The 27,133-nt window shown below is 39.7% G+C and overlaps 1 protein-coding gene across 2 annotated transcripts in view; it reads left to right on the top strand.

The window, feature by feature from the left end:
- Positions 1-27,133, top strand: part of LOC131233795 (mitogen-activated protein kinase kinase 2-like) — a 48,477-nt gene that overhangs the window by 16,959 nt on the left and 4,385 nt on the right. The window contains exons 7-8 of one of the 2 annotated variants that reach the window (XM_058230590.1): positions 14,133-14,178; positions 14,859-14,962. In XM_058230590.1, the coding sequence (XP_058086573.1) occupies positions 14,133-14,178; positions 14,859-14,948 (136 nt within the window). In that variant the 3' untranslated portion in view covers positions 14,949-14,962. Of the gene's footprint in view, positions 1-12,980; positions 13,018-14,132; positions 14,179-14,858; positions 14,963-27,133 lie in introns of those variants that run through there. The other variant, XM_058230592.1, reaches the window with a different exon arrangement.

Here is a 27,133-nt window from a genome sequence, read left to right as displayed (position 1 = left end):
CTCATCAAATCTTTTTCTACTTGGTATCAGAGCAAGTTCAAGGCATTCCGCATCCAACAGGTTGAGAGGTGACACGTCACCTTGCTGACGTCAGCAGCCGTACGGCTGACGTCAGCGTTGTACGGACGCATGGGCTCTGTTTCAGCTAAAAGTTTAGGGGTTTGATAGATCTTGATTTTAAAAGATTTGTCATGATTTTTTTTAGAATTTATTGGACCTCATTTCATGGTATTTTGAGCGAAATAGAGAAATTCGAAAATCGGTTCTAGATTCCGTTTTTCTTCGATCTACCTCAAATCGGTAAGCTTTTCTTCGGTTTCTTTGCTCAAGATGGACCGAAATCTTCCTCCCAAGCTATCCATGGTGGATTTTTTACTTAAGATCAATGTTTGAGAGGTTTTTAACCTCAAATGGGCGTGCGGCTGGGCCGTTTTTCACTCGGTCAGGCCCTATTTGACTGCGTTTCATGGTATTTTGGATGATTGATATTTGTTTGAGGTTTATCTCTTGTTATGTTGAAGGATTAAGTGAGATAGAGTTGTTTGAATCAATCTTTCTTGGCATAGGGGGTCTCTTGGCATAGGTTTATTTCTCTTGGACTCTATTATGGCTGACAAAGGGCCCTCATCTCTTGGCATAGGGTCTCTTGAATCTAATCCCTTGCAGATTACCTCCATTAAGTTGAATGGTGACAACTATCTTCAATGGGCACAATCTGTAAAAGTATTTTTAGGAGCCCATGACAAGTTATCGTATATTTTGGATGATTCCCCAAGCTCTACAGATGTTACCTACAAGTCTTGGACAAAGGAGAATTATCAAGTTATTGCATGGTTGTTGAATAGCATGGATTCCTCGATTAGCCACTCAGTGATGTTTTTATCCTCGGCTAAAGGCATTTGGGATACGCTTCATGATATGTTCTCGGAATCTCAGAATTTTTCACGGGTATTCCAGCTTATTCAAGAAATTGGTCGGTTTCAACAAAACTCCAGATCCTTAAAAGACTACTATTCGATGCTTCGGGGTATGTGGGATGAGTTGGATATGTATCAGCCTCTTCCTTCCAAATGTAAAGAGGATCATGAACATGCTCATAAGCAACGGGACGATACTCGTATCATGCAGTTCCTTGCTGGGTTGAGTTCTGATTATCTTCACGTTCGCGATCAGGTTGTTATGCAGGATCCTCTTCCCCCATTGACGACAGTCTATGCCATGTGTTAGCGTGCTATGATCTCTACTCTTCCTTCTCATTCATTTGTGCCACCCGAGCGTTTGGCACATCTTGTTGGCGATCAGTCCTCCCTTGGTCTTCGGGTACCATCCTTGAGCTCAGGGCGCATTTCTGGTTTTGGTGGTCGTGCTAGAGGCCGCGATCTAGATTGCAGTCGCGGCGGCCGTAGTCTTCGTGGTCGTGGTGGACGTGGACGAGGACGTGATGGTTCCCGCATTTGTTCACATTGCGGTGGAACTAATCACACTATTGATTATTGCTGGCAGCTACATGGTCGTCCTACGTATGCCGCTGCTTCTGTTGCTTCCACTGTTGCTTCTGAGACACAGTCTTCCACCCCGACAGCTGAGCAGTCTACTTCAGGGGAGTAGTATTATTTCTCAGGCGGCATATGATGCCCTTATGCGGCTTTACATTCGGGATATTACTGAGCCTTCTCACGCAGCTTTGGCCCAGTCAGGTACAACCCTTCTTGCGTCATCCTCTCCTACCTCCTGGTTCATTGACTCTGGAGCTTCCTCCCATATGACTGGTAAGTTGCAATTCTTTTCTTCTTATTCTTCTTCTTCTCTCACTCAGTATGTCAAAGTCGCAGATGGAACCCAATATCCCATCTTTGGGATTGGTTCCATCCCTCTCTCTTCTTCCTTGTCTTTGTCCTTCGTGTTGTATGTGCCTCGTTTTCCATTAAACTTATTGTCTGCTAGCTCTCTTACTAAATCACTCAATTGTTCCATCACCTTCTTTCCTTCTTATTGTTTGTTTCAGGACCTACAGACGAAGAGAGTGATTGGTGGGGGGCATGAGCGAGGAGGCGTTTATCTTCTCGATGATACACCTGTTGCCGCTTCTAGTACCCTTTCTCTAGATCAAGAGTCCATGACTCGGTGGTATTGCCGCTTAGGCCACCCATCCATTGCTAGATTGAGACTTTTATTTCCCTCCTTACCTGTCACTAAACCATTATGCTGTGATATTTGTGAATTGTCTAAACATCATCGTGCTACGTTTCCTCCTAGCTCTTCTGGGAGGAAATCTCAACCTTTTCTTCTGGTTCACTCGGATGTTTGGGGACCAGCTCCGGTTACCTCGACTTTTGGATTTAGATATTTTGTTACCTTTATTGATGATTATTCCCGCATGACTTGGATTTATCTTTTGAAATCTAAAAGTGAAGTGTTTGATGCGTTTGAAGTGTTTTATCATGAAGTGTGCACTCAATTTCATTGTTCCATCAAATCCCTCCATTCTGATAATGGGGGAGAATATATGTCTACTGCCTTTTTGTCCTTCTTGCAGGAACGTGGTATTTTATCTAGGACATCATGTGCTCGCACTCCTCAACAAAATGGTATTGCAGAACGAAAGAATCGTCATCTTCTTGAAGTTGCTCGCACCCTTCTACTTGGTATGCATCTACCCAAACATTTTTGGGGTGATGCTCTTTTAACTGCTACTTTTCTTATTAATCGTATACCCTTACGTATTCTGTCTTATAAATCTTCATTTACTATTTTGTATCCTCATGATAATCCATTTCCTCTACCACCTAAAGTTTTTGGTTGTACATGCTTTGTTCAAATTTTCGATGGGAGTAATGATAAACTTAGTCCCAGGGCGATTAAATGTGTCTTTATAGGGTATACTCGGAGTCAGAAAGGTTATAAATGCTTTGACCCATTGACTCGCAAGAAATATGTCTCTGCCGATGTCACATTCTTTGAGGATCTTTCTTTTTTCTCCTCTCCAGGCCGATCCCTCTGTGATCCTCTTGCGCGTCAGGGGGAGTATAACTCTTATCCTCTTTCCACTAGTGATCATGGGAAAACTCCTCTCCCCTCTCTTCTCCCCTCTATTCAGCATCCTGTTGGTGATATGGGTGAGCCTAAGCCTCTGCGGGTGTATCAGCGTCGAGATAAATCTTCACAAGCTCAGTCATCTACCCTTCCTCTTACTTTGGATGTTGGTTCAGGTGACTCTCTTAACTCGAGTTTAGATCTTCCCATTGCCTTGCGCAAAGGGTCACGATCTTGTACTCAACACCCCATTAGTAATTTCGTTTCATATGATCATCTTTCACCGTCTTTTCAGTCGTTTGCAGCTTCCCTTTCATCACAGACTATTCCTAGATCTCTCTCACATGCTCTTCAGAGTCCTGATTGGACAAAGGCGATGATGGAAGAAATGTCTGCTCTTGAGAAGAATCATACCTGGGATCTTGTGCCACTTCCTGTAGGTCATAAGCCTGTTGGCTGTCGATGGGTTTATACAATCAAGTTTCTTCCAAATGGCTCAATTGATCGCTATAAAGCTCGTCTTGTTGCTAAAGGTTACACCCAGACTCATGGTGTGGATTACTTCGAGACATTTTCTCCAGTGGCTGAGTTTAATTCAATTCGTGTTGTGCTCTTCTTGGCCGTTAATTTATCATGACCCTTGTTTCAGCTTGATGTTAAGAATGCATTTCTCCATGGGGATCTTACAGAGGAAGTTTACATGCATCAACCTCCTGGCTTTGTTGCTTCTCACAACCCTGCACTTGTATGTCGGTTGAAGAAGGCTCTTTATGGACTCAAACAATCTCCACGTGCATAGTTCGAAAAATTTAGTCAGACTCTCTTGGAATTTAGCTTTGTTCGTAGTCATGCTGATCATTCTCTCTTTAGATGTCGTCGATCGACGGGCATCATGGTTCTCATTGTCTATGTGGATGATATTGTTTTGTCCGGTAGTGATTCTGCTGGAATGAGGGAGGTCAAAGATTTTTTGAAGACCAATTTGAAATCAAGGATCTTGGTCCTCTTCGCTACTTCCTCGGAATTGAAGTTGCTCGCTCATCATCCAAATTGGTCTTGTCACAACGAAAATATGCGCTCGATCTTCTCATGGAGACCGGCATGTTAGGGTGCAAGCCTGCTACCACTTCCATGGATACTTCACAGAAGCTTCGACCAGATGATGGTCCTCTCCTTACTGATCCCGAGATGTATCGACGACTTGTAGGCCGGCTTATTTACCTGACTATTACTCGCCCAGATCTCTCATTTGCGGTGGGGGTTGTTAGCCAATTCATGCAAGCTCCTCGTACTTCTCATCTCACGGCTGTCTACCGCATCTTCGGTATTTAAAATCAGCCCCGGGTCTTGGCCTCCTCTTTCAGTTGCATGGTCATCTTCTTCTTTCTGGCTATTCCGATGCTGATTGTGCAGGTAGTACTTTTGATCGCCGCTCTACATCCGGCTTCTGTACCTTCCTAGGTGGCAATCTTATAACCTGGAAGAGCAAAAAGCAGCCAGTTGTTGCCCGGTCCTCGGCTGAAGCTGAATATCGTGCTATGGCTCATGCGACATGTGAACTTGTGTGGCTTCGCAATCTTCTTGAAGAACTTGGCTATCCTCCTTCGGGTCCTATTCCTCTTCACTGTGACAATCAAGCGGCCATCCATATTGCTCGTAACCCAGTTTTCCACGAGCGAACCAAGCATATTGAGGTTGACTGTCACTTTATTCGGGAGAAAGTCGCTTCTAAGGAAATTGTCACTCCTTTTGTTCGATCTGGGGATCAACTTGCTGATGTTCTTACAAAATCCTTGAGTCGAGATGCTCTTCATCGTGTTCGTGACAAGTTGGGCATGATCAACATCTATGCTCCAACTTGAGGGGGAGTATAGAGAATGCTAGTGTATTGTATTTATTGTGTGTCCTTTTAGTGTAAGTGCATGTGCACACTTCCTTATTCCCCTGCAGTGTACTATATGCTTTTTTATAATAAAATATTATGTGTTAGGGCATGCAAGCCTAACACATCATCTCTCCCAAACTCTCCTCCTTCTCTCTCAATATTCTCATCTCTTCTTCACATTATCCTCATCAAATCTTTTTCTACTAGATGTGCAAACATATTCTCCACAAAACTTTCCCTTCAGATTTCATTATTTGAACTTCATTTGTCGAGTTGAAGATCTCTCACTTTTAAGATGCTAAAGGATGGTTTGGTGATGATGGCATTTTTATAATATTGTCGATATTAGAATTCTATAATCCTCCTTGATATTCTAGAATCTTGTAAATAGTCTTGAGATTGCCCTCTGTACATTTGGGAGGATTATATAATCCTCCTATGTATTCTAGAAATCTTTTAAATAGACTTGAGACGTCTATAAATACCACTCTCATTTAGTCATTACAATCAAGCAATACAATTCTTCTCTATTCCTCCTATCTCCATTTTCTTTCATCAAATTTCTACTTTTATTGCCACCTTCAAGATTTCGGAAGCTAAATTTTGATGCATCTTCCCTCAACAACACTGCTCCTTCATGAATGGAAGGATTTATTCACAATGATAAAAGGTCTATTCATTAGACCTTTAGTGGCCTAGCTGGGTTTGACATTTTGAATAGGCCGTTTGTGTTGGCTCATAGAGGATGCCTTCCCACCCCCCCACCCCCCATCTTCTCTTCTTTGATCTTTGGCAACTTGATTGTCAAAGACAATTCCAAAATTGTCATTGTGTAGGCATCAAAGATCTGCTTGAGTTCACTGAAGCTTGATTTCATCTTCATTGGTATCCATAATCTCTCTTCCAGATAAGGTAGTTTATTTAACATTTATATTCTATAGAGAAAAATGTCATTGCTGTTTAAGAGAGTTCTGAATCTGAAGGGGTTGGTTCTCATTTCCCCTTGCTTGATGTAGTTTTCTTGTTTTATTCATAAAAAAAGAACTTTGACGCAGGTACCATATTAACAACATGACCAATCTCTAGCATCCATGAAAAGAAATAATAAAAAAAGAAAAAGGCCAAAGCCTAGCCATGGGAATTTTATTTTATTTATTTATTTATTAATTTTTTTTTTTTGTGGGAGGCAATTGCATTATATTTTTTGGAAGGCAATGGTTTTATTTGGAAGGCAAGGATTTTTGGAAGGCTAGCCTAGTCAATTTGAGACATTGAAGGGGCCCAACCTAACTCTGATACAAGCAATGATCTATTAGAGGCAAGGTTATGAATAACGGAGTAGGAGTATCAGCCAGGCTAAAAAGCCATATGATGTGGGCCTATTGGAAGGGGTCCAAGGATTTTATTTGAAGGGCCCCAACGTAACTCTGATACAAGCAACGATCTTTTGGAGGCAAGGTTATGAATAATGGAGCAGGTGTATCGGCCAGGCTAAAAAATGATATGATGTGGGCATATTGGACGGGCTTGTATTGACTGAATTTGTTCGCCCAAAAAATCTTGAAAAAATTATTGGTAAACTAGGAAAATATATAAAACACCAGATCTTTTTTTTTTTTTTTTCCTTTTTTCGTTTGTTTGTATTTTTAACACATATTCATACATTCATCATCTTCAACATCATCATCAACATCATCTAAGCCTTATCCCAACTAGTTGGGTTTGACAACATGAATCCTTTTCTGCCAAACATGTATTCAATGGGTATCTGACCATTCCTTGATAAGAATGTTGTTTGTCAGCTTGACATTGCTGAAAGCCAACTAGTTAGCCCTAATCGAACGCAAATTAAGCATAATTTGGTGGATTGTGGCCTATTTCATTGAAATAAAACAAAAGGAAGATGGAAAATAAGTAATGGTTTACCCCCTTTCCTGATTTTCTCCAAAATGGTCTATTCCACTTTGATTTGCCAAATCCCACGCAAGTCTTGTGTTTTGAATCCAAAAGAAGGCCTAGATCTCATTGAAGATTAGTTTCTAAGTTTCGTCTAGGGTTGAAATGAAAAAAAGAAGAAGTGAAAATGTAAGAGAAAAATAAAAAAAATGAGACAAAAAACAAAAGAAGGCCTTTATGGCTGCCCTGTATTGGTGGCAATATGGCTTGTATCTGACTGTATGGTTTGATATGGACCGATATGGCCCATTTATTTTTCGAGGCGGCCAATTCACCCTTGTTTCATGTAGCAGTGTGGACCAATATGATTATGATATGCCCGAAACACCCCTATAAGGTAACCTTTTTTAAGAACATTGATTAGGGCCCTTTGTCAAGTAGAAGGTTTGGTTGAAGCTCAAAATGGCTGCTAATGTGCTTGCATGTAATTTTTATTGTCCTTTATAAGAATTTTCATGACATAGTTAATTTGAAAGAGGCATAATGCTTTTGGTAATCAAGGGGCCTCAATTCTGTGGAAGCAATTATATAACCCCTTCTTTCATGCTACCAAGCCAAAAGAACTTGAATGAGCTCCTAAAATTATTGAACTAAACCATGAGGATAATGTCATCAACATACGAAAGAAGGATTCAAATATATTTGGATGGGAAATTAGCCTCTTCAAGAAGTTTTCCCTAGTTCGTCGAATATCGATGGATCCGAATATCATGGTTGCTTGTTACTCTATCGAAGGGAATGGGGGTGATCTGGGCTCCTTTATGCAGAAGGAATTTGTTGGAAGGTGAAGTAGAAGTGATGATTAAATTGTTGGAAATGCTTCAATAATGCCATCGGCGGCAGAGCGGGATTCTATTGTGTGGATTAAGGAAAAATATGGTAAATTCTCAGTCAAATCATTTTATAACTTCATTTATAGGTCTTCTTTGGAGAGGGAAATTAGCCATTCAGTTGTTGCGTGTCATTATAGGGCTCCCCCCAAAGTGGCGGCTTTGACATGGCTTATGGGAAGGAATAAGGTGCTAACGGTTGATAATCTTCACAAGATGAGGATAGTACTGCAGAATGTATGTTTCATATGCATGCAAAAAGAAGAGTCAGTGGATTATCTTTTTTTCCATTGTCCTTTTGCTAGAGAAGTATGGGAAAAGTTTTTTAGGTTTGATATGCAAATTGAAGAGTTGGTGGATTATCTTTTTCTCCATTGTCCTTTCGCTAGAGAAGTATGGGAAAGGTTTTTCGAAGTATTTGGAGTATATTGGGTCATGTCAGGATCTATTGAAAGTTTCTTCTAGGCATAGCATGGGGGAGGTATTGGTAAGGGAAGGCAATGTGGAAGATATCTTTGTTGGCTGGAATCTGGGTGGTGTGGGAGAAGAGCAACAATAGGTGCTTTCAGAATCGAAGCAATTGGGTGGTGGATGTATTCAATAGGGCTAAATCGAATGTAATGGAATGGTTGAATGCTCTTAAAGCTGTAGAACAGTTCCCATCTTTTTCTTTCATGTATATTGTATTCTTTTGGCTTTGACCTTGTTCTAATAAATTGTTGCCTTTCAAAAGAAGAAGAAAAAAAAAAGAGGATATTGATTGTCCCTTGATGATTGTGCCTAGCAAACATTGGCAAGTCCACTTGATTGCAATGAAGTCAAATTTCAATAGAGTGCTGAAAGTCATGAATTGGTGCTTGGGGGGCTTGCTTGAGTCCATATAAATGACCATATTAATTGGAAAGCAGATAGAAAGTAGGGGACTCAATGCCAGGAGTTCTTTCTTCTAAAATACCAAGAAGCACTTTTTGTGTCCTGTTTCCATATGGTCCATCCTTTTGTAATTGTGCGAACCGACAATGCAGACTGGTCGATGTTATAACTGGATAAAATGTCGCATCAAAGTCAGCTCCTTATTTTTGGTTGTTGTCTTGGCCATTTATCAATCCTCAATTTGATATGGAAGAAACTTCAACTTTTAGATCCAATGATTCTCAACAACATTCATCTTCAGGTGTCGAGGAATCAATTTCCTGTTATTCAGTAGATGAGTGATAGCAAACCCATTATGTGTAGCAGCTTCTCATCGAGGATCTTTGATGCTAAAGACCATTGGTGTCATGGCTTAGCATGCTCATGGAGAATAGAGAGAAGAACGTTTTTGCAAGGTCTGGGGCTGACAATTAACAATAAAATTACTGTCTGGTTATTCCCTCTGGAACACGAGCTTGAGGATAAGTACGAAGATGGGTGGAGCTGGTATAGTGGACATGTCAGCAGATGTACCATTAGGGAAGCAAGTAGTGTGACTTGCATTAATATCTGGGATGGGAGACGATGGGTGACTAATTGATTGGATTGGCGTTGTAAATGGTTGCTACTAGTGTTAAGTGGGTACTTCTTCTTTCTGGGTTTCTATCATGCCACCACTTGGGGACACATGGGCACTCCTTTACATGACACAGTACCAAACTTTGAATGGACAAAGTATCGTAATGATGTCATCGAAAAGTGCCACATGTTGGACACTTTGAGGTGCCCAAACATATTCTCCACAAAACTTTGCTTTCATCTTTTCTTGATTATTGTTTTTAATGTTATGTGGATTTCATTTGTAAAGTTGAAGATCTCTTACTCCTAGTTCTCTAGCTCGCCTCCAATCTCTTGTTGTGTAAGAAACTAACTCGTCAATTATATTCAACTATTTTGTAATCAACTGTGTAATAGACTATTATATAGCTCTTGATCGTAATCAACCTATGTAACAGTGTACTCAATTGCGCCTGTGGGAATTTTATGATCTCATTGCTGGTCCCCAGCCCCTATAAAGGAGTTTTGCATTAGGTTGGCAGCCAGCGTAAAACTGCTATAACTTCCAACATGAATCCGAACAATATGACGTTACAAATTCATGCTAGGGCATTTGTCCCTTGATAGAGTGGAATGACGGAAAAAGGATTCATTTAGCTGATCCTTATTTATTTATTTAGAGAGAGGGAGGGAGGGAGGGTAATGCTATGTGTAATTGTTGATGTTCTGTTAATAGGTTATTTATTAATCTAAGAGCATCAGCCTTCCCATTAGCATCTGTTTTAACTCTTGCAAAGACAACCCTCTAGTTCTCTAACAAGTCAATCATGTCCATGATATTTGTGACCTCCAATGGAAAAGGCCTCGTGGATGCCCATGACAGGGAAGAGGTTGAAACAGACCATTCTAGCCACATGTAGAATTGCTGCTGCCTCATCATAGTTGAAGTCTGCAATGCCTATCGGGTCGAAGATTTCAGCTACAATATTCTGCTGCTATTAGAAGCTATCCCACCTACTCCAGCTGGTCGAGGATTGCCCAGAGAATAGCCATCAAAATTTGCCTTAAACCTCCCTTCCAGCAGGGCCACCCATCTGGACTTTGTGCCCATATGTCACCACCCACCCTGCAAGGATTCATCCCACTTTCTTTCTAGTTTCTGTTTGGAAATACCTCTTCATCTTCTATTAGCCCGCACGAACCAAGGTCGAAAAGATTGAAAAAGTCAGTCATTCACATCCTCTACTGCCGAGCAGCACATGATGCACCCGTTAGGCATGTCCATTTCTCTTCTTTGCAACTGATCGATCATCAATGGCTTTCCCAAACATGCAAGTCTTTGAAAGGCCCTGATCTTCAGTGGGAGATGCACAGCCCATGATCTGGAGAATTGCATAATTGATCTTGCTCTGGATTCAGCTAGGGCCTCTGCCAGCCAGTGTTTTAAACATCGACGATATCGGCCGATATATCCCTCGATATATCTTGCATCCCACCTGTGCGATATGGAACGCGTAAGTAGTGGGATATATCCCACATGTTCGATCCAGTGAGCATTTTTTATTTCCGATTAATTTTTTCTGTAAATATGTTAAATTAGTGTCAAATTGTTACAAATCCATGATTTTTCATGTTTTGCAAGAAAAATCATGGATTGGGAGCCTTCAACTTCGAGATTTGGAGGAGGACCGAGTTGTGGAAATTGGAAAAAAATCAAAATTTTCCTAATTTCTCGCAAATCGGTTGCAATCTTTGTGTCCAAACATAAAATCAGACATTTATGTAACCTGATCTAGTGATTCTTCTTTTGCTTTTGAATGTATTGCTTGTGTTTCCACACGTCTTCCTACATTTATAAATTATATGAATAAACTTTGAATATACTTGCATTAATTCAGTTAGACAGCGCATAGATTGGGACCCCATATAAAGAAAACCTATTATGTACACTTGTTTTTTGTAATGTTTTGATTTGTAAGTGTGTATTGATGTCTTTTTTAACAATCACTGAAATTTCATTGAAAATTTCAACCAATTTTCAATGTTTCCAACAACAGCGATACATTACATGATACAACTGATATATCCCATGTGATAACTGATATGTATCTGTATCCTAAGGGTGCGATACGTAACGCGATACCGATATTTCGAACACTGCTGCCAGTGAGCAGACTGAGAACACTCCATCCACTTTCAAATTCCAAATGTGCCTGTACACTCCCCTCCTAGGTATGTAACACTGCTGCAGGCATTCCAACAATTTCCTGAAGCTCATAACACTGCTGCTCCCAAAGCTCATAACAATGCTGCAGGCATTCCAACAACTTCCCAAAGCTCATTATTTCGGAATCTTTCAGATTGTCTGAATTTCGGACACTAGATGATCTCTTTCCCAACCCTCTTGATACATTTCCTTAAAAAAGTCTTCACTACACTCAGCCATCCCAAACAGATCTCTACATTCTGCACAAAGAGGAGCCTCACCGGGCCACAAATCGTTCTAGAATCTGAACTGTCACCAACTTTGAATCTTTAAAACCTTCTACCAAAGCCTGGAGTCCAGGAGATAGCTCTCCAAATGTGAGATCCCTTTCTGCGATCAACCACATTAACATCCCGCCCGTTGTGGTCAAAACCCTCGCTCCCAACAGCCTCCTATGCAAATAGCTTCCCCATTACCTATCCTCCACCTCCACTCGCATAGAAGGGCTATATTCATGGACCTGATGCACTTAATTCCTAAATTGCTAGCACTGTGGGACTTGCATTTTCATCCCAGGCCACCAGATGCAATTGGTGAGCTTCAACATCTTCATTCCAATGGAAAATTCTTTTGGCAAGGATTCAATTTTCTGCATCACCTTGACCGGGCCCCTTAAAAGAAAGGCAGAATATATACTGGGATGCTGTGTAGGGCTACTTTGATAGGACAATTCTTTCTCTAAAGAAAGAAGCCTACCTTTCCAAGAACTGAGCCTTCTCTGTAATCTTTCTAAACCACCATCACATGCCTGCTTGCCAGATCTATGGACACTGATCAAAACTCCTTAACGAGCAGGTTTGAGATTCCACAACCTGATGAAGAGTCAATCTCCTGTCCAGGTTAGTGCCTGTGATGTTGCACTTCTGGAGATTCACCTTTAACCCAGAGCACACCTTGAAAAATAGCAGAATATCTCTATACCTTTCTCCTTCCCCAATCGAGCCCTCCCCAAACTTAGTTTAGATTCCTTGTAATTGGTTATATTTGAAATATGTGAATATTCTTTTTGAATTTCTATTTTTAATGTTTTCATCATTTTATTTTATTTGTTAATTTTATTTATTGAATTAAAATACTAGTTATTTGTTGTTTTTTTTGAAAGATGACGAATTAAAATACTAGTTATTTGTTGTACTGGAGTGGTTTTTTGTAGTTTGCTGCATCGGACTTAGTTTAGATCACTTGTAATTGGTTATATTTGAAATATGTGAATATTCTTTTTGAATTTCTATTGTTAATGTTTTCATCATTTAATTTTATTTGTTAATTTTATTTATTGAATTCAAATACTAGTTATTTGCTGTACTGGAGTGGTTTTTAGTAGTTTGCTGCACTGGACACTTTGACTCGTGACACTCGTGCCACATCTCTCGCTAATACTGGTGGCTACAAGCCTACAAGTGGCTTTTGAGGAAAAACACTTATTTGCTTGCAGAACTTGAAGAAGAAAATCTTCTTGTAGGAAAATTTAAAATAAATTTTTTTGTTAAATTTTTTTTATTGAATACTACTTATTTATGTAGTGAAGTGATTTTTGTAGTTGGCTGCATTGGACAATTTGACAATTGGTACCTGTGCCACGTGTCTAGGTAATACTGGTGGCTACAAGTGGCTTTTGAGAAAAAAACACTGTAGTTTGCTTGCAGAACTTGGAAAAAAAAAAATCTTCTTGTACGAAATTTTAAAATAATTAAGCTACAAGCTAAGAAATTTTGGCTATTTAACAAGGGGACAACACTTTATTGACATTCTGTGTTGAAACATGCCTGTGTCCATCTTTGACTCTCTTTGGCAACACCAATATAAACCACTTCTCTTTTTTGTTTAATCATCATTAACTGTATTTTTGTTATGCTTTTCTTCATGTCAGTAATTGATTTGGAGATTTATTATTACTACTTATTTTGGGATTGGTTTACATATAAATAGTTACAGAATACCATCGAAATATAATATTCTGTTATTATTAGTGTTATTACCATTAGATTCTTGTGTGCTTGATGGTAAATCTGAAATTTAGAGCCACTTTGCATGGCACCTTTTCTTGACACCAAAACATGTGTACATGTCTAAGTTACATAGGATTTCAGCTTCCTGCAAATTTGGCAATTTCCACGAGTGCTCCACTTATTTTGCCATTGAACTTGGCCAATATTGATCCGAATTTGTTTTTATCTTTTATGCAAGTTAGAAACTTTGATTGCTTCTTTAAGTCTGTACTGCAGCTGGATTTTTGTTTGATAATCCTCAGGGCATGTTTGAATACATCGAATCCAAGGAAGAAGACAGGGAAAAGAGAAAAGAATAAAAGAAAAAGAAAAAGATAACTCAACGATGATTTCCATGGAAAACATGGATTCCAATTTTGAGTTCTTCTTTCAGTAGCAAGTGGAAATCTCATATTATGCTCACAATACTCACCTAGTTTCTTGTGCCAAGATTCTGAATTATGGAAAAAATGTAATGATTGCTTTATGGAAATCCACCCTTCTTTCTTGCTATCCAAACAACCCAAATCCTCATATCAAATTATCAATGGAAAACCCTTTTCCTTTTTGCTGTTTGGCATGCAATCCATCGTTTCCAAAAAAAAAGGCCTTGCAGTATTTCATTAATCTGACATGTTCTCTCTTCTTTTGGCTTGTGCATCACTAACGGAGTAACACCAGATTGTTTTTCTATGTTTTTTCAGTGTACAAAAAGACCCGAATGACAGAAAGTCAGCACAAGTACTTTTGGTAAGGTCACAACTCTCTCTGGCTGTTATTTTGATTCACGGGCATGTATGCTGCATTGATGAGAGTTATATGATCATCCGGCAGAGGATGGGGCATGTTTACTTGGGTTTTCAGTTTGCACAAGTGGGGTCCATGGTTTAATGCTCCAAGCTGCTGGTCTGGCATGACCTGCTGTGGATGGAGCATACCCCAAATATGTCCCAGAGTGAAGATCCCATCCAAATGTTGGGTCATTTTTCAGTTGAATGCAATGCTGCTGTATTTCTCCTATAGCTGTCTATATGCAGGCCACAGAATTGAAAGCGTGGCATTATTCCCAACAGAGCGATGTGTTGATCACTTTTTGTTTTTGTTTTTGTATTTGAAGATCCAATGTTTGAATTACTTCAAAGTGTGCTTTGCTTGAACAAACTGAAACTCAAGTATACTGTCATATCCCTAGGGCGAGCATCATATAATTCCTCTTTAGATGTAGAAGGTTACTTTCATCATGAATGCGGACATAATGACATGGTCTAACTGAAGTTACGGCCCTTGATTGAGTGGAGTGGCAGAAAATGATTCATGTAGTGGACCCCAATTAGTTGGGGTAAGGCTTAGATGATGATGATGATGTAGAAGGATACTTATAGGAGTTGCCGCATGTTCTTGATGATAATGTGAATGTTCATGTGAACCAGGAACATCCTTTCCTGAGCATGTATGGAGACCTGGATAGTGAACTTGCGTCGTACTTCACCAGCGCTGGATCTCCGCTTGCCACCTTCTGAATATCTTCCATCTGGTATTTTCTAATAATTTTATATCAAATTTACAGCATTCAGCTATTCTGTGTTTTGTATTTTTATTTTTTTTGTTGGAAAAATGACCAACTTTCTGCTAAAAAAGTATTGGCACCGACTTTTAGTCCTCAAAAGCTCTTAGCTTTGAAAATCCATGTGGAAACATCCCTGTGCTCTGCTAGCGTCTCAATATGATTGGCTGATTTCTTTAGATACTTATTTTTCCAAATATGTCTTTATTTCCTACTACCAAAAACTAGAGAATGAAACTTTTTTTGGGCAGACCAAGTTGTGGGCAGTGTTCGAAATATCGGTATCGCGTTATGTATTGCACCCTTGAGATACGGATATGTATTGGTTATCGCATGGGATATATTGGTTGTATCGTGTAATATATCGTTGTTGTTGGAAACATGGGGAAACATTGGGAAATTGGTCTAATGTTTCAATGAAACTTCCGTGATTGTTAAAAAAGACGTCAATACACACTTATAAATCAAAACATTATAAAAAACAAGAGCAAATAATAGGTTTTCTTTGTATGTGGTCCTAATCCATGCACTGTCTAACTGAATTGATTCATGTATATTCAAAGTCTATTCATATAATTTTTAAATGTAAGAAGACGAGTGGGAACACAAGCAATACATTCAAAGTAAAAGAAGAATCATTAGATCAGGTCACGTACATGTTTGATTTTACGTTCGGACACAAAGATTGCAACATATTTATGAGAAATTGGGAAATTTGTAACAATTGGACACTGATTTAACATGATTTATTGAAAAAAAAAAGGATAAGAAATAAAAAATGTTCACCAAATCAAACATGTAGGATATATCCAACTACTTGTGTGTTCTGTATCGCACAGGTGGGATACAAGATATATCGTGGGATATATCGGCCAATATCGTCGATACTTACAACACTGGTTGTGGGTTTGTCATCCACCGTACAAGTGGCATATCTATGCTTGTCAATCCACACTGGTTGAATCATAGGCCCTGTTGTGAATATACTAACCAATCTATGGTAAGTCAGGGGAGTAATCACAAAAGGTTTACTTTGTAGGGTGGAATTATTCATCAGTGAAAGGAGGGTAGCAATTCCCAGCTGTTAGTTGGCTTGGCTTGCTTGGCCTGCAGGAAATCAATTCACTTATCAGCTAGCCAGAAGGCGACAGCTAACATCAAAGCCAAGGACACTTCAAAATTACCATGAATAAGGTGCTAGCACCTTTAAATCACCATGATTAGATAATGATAACCATCTGATCTTGGTCACTGAATTTGAACTGTTGGTTACGCTGTAACCATCGTATGATTGCCACCATGTGGATGCTCATGATAGTCTTATTAGTGAGGGTTTTGGGGCAAGCTCCATCCGCACGGGCCACAACATTAGCAGTCTGGATTGATGTATGTGTGTCATGCCTTGGTGTATGTGTCACCACTGTTTAGAGGAATGAGCAGAATATCCACTCTTTTTGGTCTCAGATCACAACATCTCTATAGAGAAGTGTTGTAGTGATTCTGTGCATACAGTTAAAAGAGGTAATTTACAGCCAAGATACGTGCATTGTTCGGAGCATCCCCGATATTATCCATAGCTCCTGGTCGACAATACTGATAACATTGGTAGTATAAGAAATTCTAGGTATTGGTGATATATCACTTAGTATTGCCAATATTTTCGACTATGTAAATTCTAGGTGTCGCTTTTGTCATTAATGTATTGTCAATGTTTTTAACTGTGTAAATTCTAGGTTTCTCTTGTATCATCAATGTATCGATATCGCTAAATATTTTTATGGGTGCAAGGTTGTATGATGAAATGCGTGTTTGTATGTGTGTATATATGTGCATGGATGGATAGATGGTTGGATGGTTGGTTGGATGGATGGATGGATGGATGGATATGTGTGTGCGTGCGCGTGCATGTGTACACACATGGATGGATGGATCATGCATATGTGTGTGTGTGTTTGTATGTATGTGCATGCATGCGTGCGTGCGTGCGCATGGATGGATGGATGGATCGACCATTTTCCCCATGTTTCCCCATGGATGGAGGTTAGTAGAGGAGAACTGAATCTCCTTTTGACACATGGAAAGGAGTCCGATGGAAAATTTAGTGGGTTGTTAGTAGGAAGGGACGAGTGGAGAGGTAGCATTTAATAGGGGAACACATGCCACTGAGATTAGCAGAGGCATGAACATGAAGGTCCTAGAGGTGGACACGTGTAGGGTGCCAAATGAAGAGATGGGGATGGGCGGCGAGCGACGGAGGCTTTGTTTGCTAGGTTTGGAGGAGCATTAGAGGCTCGGCAATCAGACATGAGCAAAGGATGATATGTCTTGCAATGTATGAGAGAGAGAGTAGACAGTTAGAGCATAGGGGTTGGAGTACATGTGAGGCGATCGAGACAAACTTCTCACATGAGGGTCCTGGAGGTGGGCACGTGTAGGGTGCCAAATGAAGAGATGGGGGCAGATGGCGAGTGATGTAGGCTTTGTCTGCCGGCTTTGGAGGAGGATGGGAGGCTCGGGGATCCGAAGCGAGCAAAGGATGATGCGTCTTGCGATATATGAGAGAAAGAGTAGGTAGTTAGGGCATAGGAATGTTGGAGTACACGTGAGGCAATCGAGACAGACTTTTCACTCCGAAGCACATGACATGCATGGTGCGTGTGGAACTTATATCAAACGAGGCACGTGAAATAGTTTCTAATCCCCATTCGCATGTGCGAGGATTATTTGCAAGAGCTTAAAGGCTCAAATGAATAATGGCTGAGAACTATCAGGGCTAGTGCAAAGTATTTTGAAGATGGATTGAGAAGCAATTCTTTGGCAGCTACTAACCTAGTCGCAGATCTATTAGAAGTGGACACTAACAATGTCTCAAAAGAGGTGGTGTATCAGAGATCATTGGATGAAGTGGAAGCATTGGAGCAGGAAATGATGTTGGTGCTACATGAAGGATAGGTAGTTGAAGTTGATGAAGACAATGTAGGAGTGATCCAGAATGAAGCAGTACTGTTTATGAGGCATTAGATATCAGTCCCATTAAGGAAGTAAAGAAGTCGCAGAGTTAGACAAAAACAAAGGAATGCTAGAAATGGGGTCTCAAACCTTGATTGTGCATGATGGAAACTCTGAAGCAGAAGATAGAGAAATGAGGTGGATTAAAGAGGCTATTAATTTGGCAGGGAAAACGGTAGCAGTATCTTTTGGTGAATGTGATGATGATTATATTGTTGTTTTAAAGTTCATCGAGGAAAGAGGGCTCCAGAAGGTAGGGTTGAAGAACCAGGGGAATGATGATAGTGTGGTCTCCAAGGGGTAGAAGAGAACTTGCGAGACTCAAGTCTTCTATTAATTACAATGTAGGGACCTCATCCAGAACAGGGAAGAAGGGAAAAGGGGTATGAGCAGTGTCTAAATGAAGATGCTTAGCTGGAATGAGAGGGGTTGGGCCTTGGGTGTAAAGAGAAGAGGGTGCATGTCAAAGAATCATGTAGATGGGCTAAGGTACAATTACTAATGCTTCAGGAAACTAAAATGTAGAGGGTTGATAAGAAATTTCTTGACTCTGTTTGGGACATCAAAGAAAAGGAATGGGTTGCGTCAGATGCAGTAGGTTCAATAGGGGGGGAATAGTGGTAATGTGGGATTCAAAAATGTGGAAGAAAGATGATGAGTGGTGTGGGAAATTTTCAGTTTCAGTATGCTTCAAAGGAATGACATCGGGTATTAGGTGGATATTCACTTAATTTGATGGGCTGAACTTGACAACCCTCGGAACTGAATTTTCAGAGGAATTCAGGGTGTCCCGTATCCGTTACGATACAGCCATATCGGCCAATACGTAACGGTAATGGCCGACACCGTTAAGCGATACGGGGTCGAAACGCCCCCCCGATTCTGTGACTGTAACGGTCGTTACGGGCCCATAACGGCTGTTACAGGCCTAAAGAAAATAGGAAAAAAAAAACATACCTTGTTTTCTTTCTTTCTTTCTTTCTTTTCTTCTTCTTCTTCTTCTCGGACTGTTGCGGCTTCTTCTTCTTCTTCTTCCCCCCCCCCCTTCCTTTTCTTTTCGATTTCCCTCTTTGGTATCGGAAAAAGAAATCGGAAGCGGATTGGCTGGTGTACCACATACAAGCTATATAGCTGCTATAGGTACGTGTCATGCTGAGACGAGCGCTGACACTCCTTGAGCTCCGAGTTGCAAGAACGGTTCAAAGGAGATCAAAGTTACATGGGCTCCACAGTGATGTATTTATTATATCTACACTGTTCATCTATTTTTAGAGATCATTTCAGAGCATTACCCAAAAAATAAATCATATCCAAAGATCGTCTGGACCACACCAAAAATAGCAGCGGAGATAATGATTTTCACCGTTAAACAATTTGTAGGGCCCACCATAACGTTTATTTTCCATCCAATCTGTTCATAAGGTCAAAAAGACCAGAATGAAGAGGAAAAACAAATTTCATATTGATCCAAAACTTCTGTGATCCCAAAAAGGGTTTCAATGGTAGACGTTCAATCCCCCACTGCTTTTTGCAGTGTGGTCCACTTGATAATTAGATCTGTATTATTTTTCGTGTCAAGCCTTAAGACGAGCTCGTCAAATGAATGGACGGTTTGGATATAACAAATACCTCATTATCAGACCCACAAGACTTGCTAACGTCAAGACAGTAGTTATATAGGTGTAGTACAAGTTACGCGGTACGCTGTTATCGCTCCACTTGCTGCGTGGGCCCCACCATGATGTATGTATTTTATCCATGCCGTCCATCCATTTTGCCACATCATTTTAGGTCATGATCCAAAAAAATTAGTAAGATTCAAATCTCAGGTGGAACACACCATAGGAAACAGTGGTTATAGAATGCTCACCATTAAAAATTTCAAAATTTCTTAGGGTCCACTGTAATGTTTATTTTCCATCTAACCTGTTAATTGGGTCACACTGACGTGGATGAAGGGAAAACACACATGTTAGCTTGATCTAAAACTTTTGTAGCCCCCAATAAATTTTTAATGGTGGACGTTTAATTATTGTTGTTTCTTATGGTGTGGTCCACTTGAGCTTTGGATCTGCCACTTTTTTGGGCTCATGCCCTGAAATTATTTGGCAAAATGGATGGATGGTGTGGATATAACACATTCATCACGGGTGGGCCCCAAAAAACTTTGACACTCGTGTGTTACACTTCATAAGCTGAGTCCCGCCTAATTCGGGCCCTTAAAAAATTGTACACGAGACATATTAATTTAAAATTTACCAATTAAATTATGGACTGTAGTTGCTAACTTACAATGCCAAAATCAAATTGTTTGAATAGTTTTAATTGTTAATTTGTGGACGCTTATTTTTTAAAATAGGGCCTTTTGATTTTTTTCATGATTCACTATCCAATAAATGTCCACCAATTCATAAGTGGGATAATGCTAATAAATTGCATGAATTTGAGGCTGATTTAGGGCATGGATTCGTCCTCTAAGCCAGCCTCAAATTGGCAATGCCATCTACCTGAATTTAATTTCATTTTTTTAAAGAACTATTGGGATAAATGATATTAAATTGTTAAGTATATAACTTAGATATTTAAAAAATTAAATATATGAATTTTATAGTCAAATTCAGGTTATCTAGTTTATAAATTCATCAGATAGTCCGATACAACTTCTCACCAAAGAGTGGACTGTTACACCGCCATAAACATGTTCTAATTTATAAATGAATGCATATTTGGAATGCTTAGAATATTCCGGATTTAATCCATATATTTTTATATTTTTTTTGGTAAAAAAAATAAAATAAAAATTGCACCGTTATGGGCCGTTAAGCCCCTGTATCGCCGTTACACTCCCGTATCCGTATCGGTATCGGAGGGCACCGTTACGCCAACCGATACCGATACCGGATACCTCGGAGGAATTAGACGTGATTCATAATAGATGACAACTATTGGGTGGTGGGGGGACACCTCAGTGTAGTATGTTTCACCTATCAAAGGTCGAGCGGGAAATGTAACAATAAGTAGGTAGGACTTCTCAAGTTGGGTAAACAGACCCGAGATATATTCCAATGGGTGGCATCAAATTTACATGGAGCAATGGTCAGAAAAATCCCATAATGTCGAAACTCGACAGAATCCTAATATCCCCTAAATGGGTGAATATATTTCCTTTAGTAAAGCACAACGGATTATTAAAGCTTGTTTCCGACCATTGCCCAATAACATCGGAAGTAAATTAGGAAAATTGGGGATAAAAACTTTTTAGATTCAAGTTGATGTGGCTCAAGATAAAGGGTTTTATGAACCAGATACAAGAATAGTAGAGTTCATTCTAAGTTGAAGGCTTTGTGGATTCAGGTTATTTAAAAGATGTAGTTGCTCAAGAAAGAGTTGATTGAATGGAAAAAAGAGAAGAAGTATTGGGTGAAAAGAGTAGTGGAAGCCGAAGACATACTACACAAATCCAAGTGCTAGATGTGGAGGAGGAAGGTGGCACATTAATGATAGAAGAATGGGCAGAAAGGGTAAAGCTTTTGCAAAACTACATAAGTCGGCTAATGGAAGATGAGAATAATTCGAGAAAAATGTTGTGGGCCACGTGGTTGAAGGAAGGAGATAAAAGTACCAAATTCTTTCCTAGCATTCTAAGCGCATGTGCTAGAAACAACATGATACACAGTGTCATGGTGAATGACAGGAGAATAGAAGATAAATCGTAAGTGTGCAACACGGTAGTGCAATTCTATGATAACTTGCTATCGGATGAAGGCTGGAAGAGGCCCCGTCTGGACTAGTTAGGGTTTAACTAGTTGACGCCATTGGAACCAAAAGGCTTGGAGAAACTAATATTGGAGGAAGAGGTTCAGGTGACGATGGATTCAATGGAAGAGGACAAAGCTCTAGGACCGGATGCCCTTTAGCTTTCTTCCAAATCTTGTGGGTGTTAGTAAAAGAAGACCTTTGTAGTCTTGTGGTTGATTTTTGGTAGAGAGGGTTGAGTGTCTTCAGGCTAGGGGATTCCGTTATTGCCCTCATTCCAAAGATAGAAGGGGTGGAGTGTCTTCGGCACTTCTCACCTATTAATTAATTGGTAAACCGTACAAGATACTTGCTAAATTTTTAGCCTCGAGATTCTGAATGGTGTTGGATAAGGTTATTTTAGAAGTTCGTTGCGCGAAGAAAAATTCTAGACAGTGCTATAATCGCAAACAAACGGATGGACACGAGGCATAGAGAAGGATCGAAAGGAATCTTTTCGCTAGATATTGAAAAGGTGTAGGCAATGTAGATTGGGGATTCCTAGAATATATGCTGGGAGGGTTGGAATGATGTAAAAATGGAGAAGTGGATTAAAGAGTGCGTGAGCTTAGCAAGATTCTTAGTATTGGTATATGGCTCGCCCAAAGGTTTCTTTCAGACATTGAGAGGTTTATGACAATGAGATTCAACGTCTCCATTCCTTTTTGTGGGGTGGTGAAGGCAACAAATGCTTGAGAAAGGACAAGAAGTGGGGCTCATTAAAGGCTTTATGGTGGGAGGTATGCACCCCTGATCCGCCACCTACAGTTTGTGGATGATACCATATTAGTCTGCGAAGTGGATGCCAGCAAGGTAGATAATTTGAAGAAAATGGTAAGATGTTTTGAGGTGGTTCTTGGCCAAAGGGTTAATATAGCAAAGAGCGAGCTGTTCAGAGTGTGTACATCCAACAAGTGAGGAGGTAGAGGCTTTGGAAAAAATCTTTGGGTGTAAGGCAGGCTCCTTACATCAACGTACCTAAGGCTTCATTATGTGTTGGTAAATCGAAGAAACACTTGTGGGACAAGGTGATTGAAAGGATAGAAAGGGAGTTATCTACATGGAAAGGCAAACACCTATCCTTGGGGGGAGGCTTTCGTTGATTAAAGCTACAATGTCAAATCTTCAAGTGTACTTTATGTCACTCTTCAAATGCTTGACATCTATGGTAGAAAAGTTGGAGCTGCTAAGAAGAGACTTCCTATGGCAAGGAATAAAGGAGAGGCATAAATTTTCTCTTCAGGTGGGAAGAGGTTTGCAAACCATACAAAGAAGGGGGAGCTAGCGTGAAAAGGCTTGTAGCTTGCAATAAATGAATGAAGCTCTCTTAGGTAAATGGTTATGGAGGCTTGGGAAGGAGGAAGAAAGTTTGTGGAGGAAAGTAGTAGCAAGCAAATATGGAATACAGGATGGTGCATGGTGGGCGAAATCATCGCCACTTTATTGGGCGTCAGGGATTTGGAAGGGAGACACGTGATGAAGTCCAAGGCTAGAGTCCAATTCTTGAAGGGAGATGGGAAAAGAATCTGTTTCTAGCAGGATCCATGGTTAGTTGAGCGCCCGCTTGCAATAGTTTTTTTGGTCACTATCTAGGATAGCAGGGAACTTGGAGGTTACCATTGACAGATGCGTTTCCTTAGTAGGTGAGTCAGTGGTGTGGGCTCCAACATGTAGAAGGAACTTAATGGACGAGGAAACAGAGAAGTATACTCAGTTATTGGAATGCCTTTAAGGTCTCAAATGGCTTTTGGGTGAAGGATTTCATGGTGTGGCCTCGGGAAAAATTAGGGAGGTTTACAGTCTGTTCTTTCTATGAGATGCTAAGTGAATTAGATCCTAGTGTAGTTAGTGTAAGTTTATCATTTTCTTAGTCTTGTGGTGGCCCCCCCTTTAAGTGGCGGCCTTTACATGGTTAGTGGGAAGAAGTGATTCTTACCATAGACGTTCTTCAAAAGATGTTGGTAATTATTCCTAATTGTTGTGTGATGTGGGAAGTGGTGGATCATTTATTTATTCACTGCTCTTTTGTTTAGAAGGTGTGCGAAAGATATATTGGTTTTTTCGGGTGATGCCAAGATTTGTTGTCGACCTCTTACTAAACTAGCTTGGTGGCAGTTTAAGGAAAAAGGCAAGGTATGCAAAAATAGTTACATAATGATTGTTACCTACAAGTAACAGTGGCCACCATTATGTGTTATGCAGTCCTAACAGCCATTACGGAAAACAAATGGCCCTGTAATGGGCATAACGCAAAAAAGAAGAAGAAGAAGAAGAAGAAGAATAAGAAGAATAAGAAGCAAAAAAAGGAAACGTAATGGCGGTTATATACCATGAAAAAAGGAGGTCAATTGGTGAAGGCTAGTGATGATGCCAATGTGTGGGCTAGTTAGAGGGAGAATGGTCGGTGCTTCTAAAACAAGTGCGAATCGCTGGCAGATGTATATAAGAGGGCTAGAATTAATGTAATGGGGTGGATTTCTTGTTCAAATGACTTTGCTCCAAATGATAGATCTTTGTTAACATGATTGTAAAAATTTTGTACATTAGATTATTTATTTATTTATTTTTTTAAAGACAATTTTATTAAAAAGACCAAAAAGAAAAACAAGGAGAGTTGCAAGGGGGGAAAAAACTAAAACACCTAGAAAAAAACCTACAACAACCTAAAACTAAAAATACAATAACATCCCAATCCCTAGCTGGGACTAAAAAAATAAAAATAAAAACTCCCTTCACGGAGCCCAATCTTGAAACAGTAAAACAACCTTGTTAAAAACCACTGCACTCGCAATGCTTTTATTATGAAAGCATATATCATTCCTTTCTCCCCAGATCAACCATAAAACAACTAGAAGGGCAGTTCTCCATCTTCTGCCTAGCTTCCCACCATCCTCTGCATGCCAGACGCATAAAAGATCTTCGATAGAGCAACGCATGACCCAAGACACCATTGCCATACCAAGGACCCCTGCCTAGACTTTTGTTGTAAACGGACAATGGATGAACATGTGATCGATCGACTTTGCTTGATTGTAGCACAAAAGGCATATATTGGGAAGAACCATTCCACGTTTGTTAAGGTTGTCTACCATTAGCACTGTCTTTATACCCACCAACCAAGCAAAGGCTGCGATTTTTGGGAGCCCCCCATAAGACCAGATCTCACTGCAAGGGCTTTTAAGAGAAGGTGATCTTGGTTGCTCCAGATCCTTGAAGTAGGATCGCACTTAGAAGATCCCCGACACTGACTTCTTCTGACAAATTGACCCTACAAAAGAGAACATCGAACTAAGACTTCGATTTCGAAATCTCTCAAGTCCCTTCTAAAAGGGGGAAGCCATATTATATCCGTTCCCCAAACTGAATAACAGTCAGCCACTAAGATATTAATATCCAAGCTAAGGGAGGTGAGCCTAGGAAAGGAAGAAGACAAAGGTTGACACCAATCCAATGATCAACCCAAAATTTGATTCTTTTACCATCCCCCACCAAAAATTTCGAGTTAGCAAAAACTTTGATAGCAATGCTATTGATACCTTTCCAAATATGAGATAAACGATAGAAAGAAGATTTCTTAATCCCCTAACCCGTCAGGGTTGTTCCGTATTTAGCCGCTACCACCATTCTCCATAAACTACTCTCCTCAGTGGCAAAACGCCAAACTTATTTCCCAAGGAGCGCCTCATTAAATAAATCAAGGCTTCTAACCTCAGTCCCCCCATGAGAATAAGGAGCGCAGATCTCTTTCCAATTCAAAAGATGAAATTTAGGTTCATTCGGTCCACCTTGCCAAAGAAAATCCCTCTTAAGCTTGTCTATTCTAGTCAGAACCGATTTAGGACATTGAAAGATAGACATAAAATAGACTGGAAAAGGTGGAGCTTTTTATGCTCAGCTTTAATAAATTAATTGTCACCTTTCCAAACAAAAAAGAAAAAGAAAAGAAAAAAAGAAAAGAAAAATAAGTGAAGATATGGAGTTGAATGATTGGGAGCAGTTGGACCATGAGAGGGAAGATATATCATAGTCAATAGCTCCAAATGCCACATGCTTAGACTCTCACCACATGTAAACTTTTTACTTATTTTTGTCTGAGTGAGACTCATCATCTAAACCATATCCTCAACTAGTTGAGGTTGGCTACATGAATCCTGTTTTGCTATTCCACTCTATTAGGGGCCATGACACGCCCCGCATGAGTTTGGATGTTGTATTGTTAGAGGTATTCAATAATGGTAATGATGGTCGTAACTCTAGCCTTATGGCAGTTACAATACGGGGGTTATTACGGCCTTGTAATGGTCGGATATATATAATGGGCACTATCGTGGCTGTTACATACATAGCGTAATCATTTCTTAATACCATGATTTTTAGGATTCATGATGAAAGTTACGGTCAAAGTTTTGTGCTAGCTGCCAAGCTGACGCAAGCCTACCTTATCTGGGCTTGAGATTGGAAATGATAGCACAAACTCCCATATGGGTAGGAAATAACTTATTTGAGACCCATTAGCATGAATATTGTCTTGTTACGAGAAATGCGATACTTTCTCAAAAAAAGAAAAAAGAAAAAAGAAGAGGTTACATCCTTTGAAACATATTTTCTCATTATAGGCTAAGAACATTTGTTACCACTTTTAGTGTCAACGTATCTAAGAAAGTTACATTTTTGTAACTTGAGGACCCAACCTGTCTTGAGCAGGTACAAGCATATAAGTAGCAATAAGAACTGTTTCATGCCATAATAAATATAAGGATTTATCATACTCAACATGATGAATCTAGCGATTTTCAAAACATGGCGATTCTTCCTTTTAGCCACGCTAGTTTGTTGGGGATTTCAACGACATGATTTTGAAGTTTCTACATTGTTTTCTGCAACTAACTCTGTAGTTCATGGTCTATATGCGTGCATTATCTGACCTAAAAACCTTTTATATCTTTTTCAAGTTGACTCGTGGATGGATAGTCTTGAGCCGATTTGGGACCACTGGAAAGCCCCCAAAACTGGTTGAAATGTATGCAATCTGTGGGATTCATCCCACTAATGTATATCCCTAAGCATTTGACATCATTGCCCTTAAGAAATTTGAGAAAAAAACTTCTAAAAAAAAGTCACAATTCATCCAAAAATAACCTGACGTTACCAAATAATTAAAAAAAAAATGGAAAAACAGATGAAAAAACTGATTTGGTGCATGTACATGTTGATTGAAACTGCATACATGTATTTGAACAATCTACACCAAATATTTTACAAAAAATAAAAAGTTGAAAATTGATGAAAATGATATAAAAACTAACACACACGCACACACACACACATCTAGCAAGA

This window comes from Magnolia sinica, chromosome 18 (assembly GCF_029962835.1).
Source record: "Magnolia sinica isolate HGM2019 chromosome 18, MsV1, whole genome shotgun sequence".
Lineage (NCBI taxonomy): Eukaryota > Viridiplantae > Streptophyta > Magnoliopsida > Magnoliales > Magnoliaceae > Magnolia > Magnolia sinica.
Note: the sequence above shows the minus strand (reverse complement) of the source record. Positions and strands in the feature narration are given on the sequence as shown.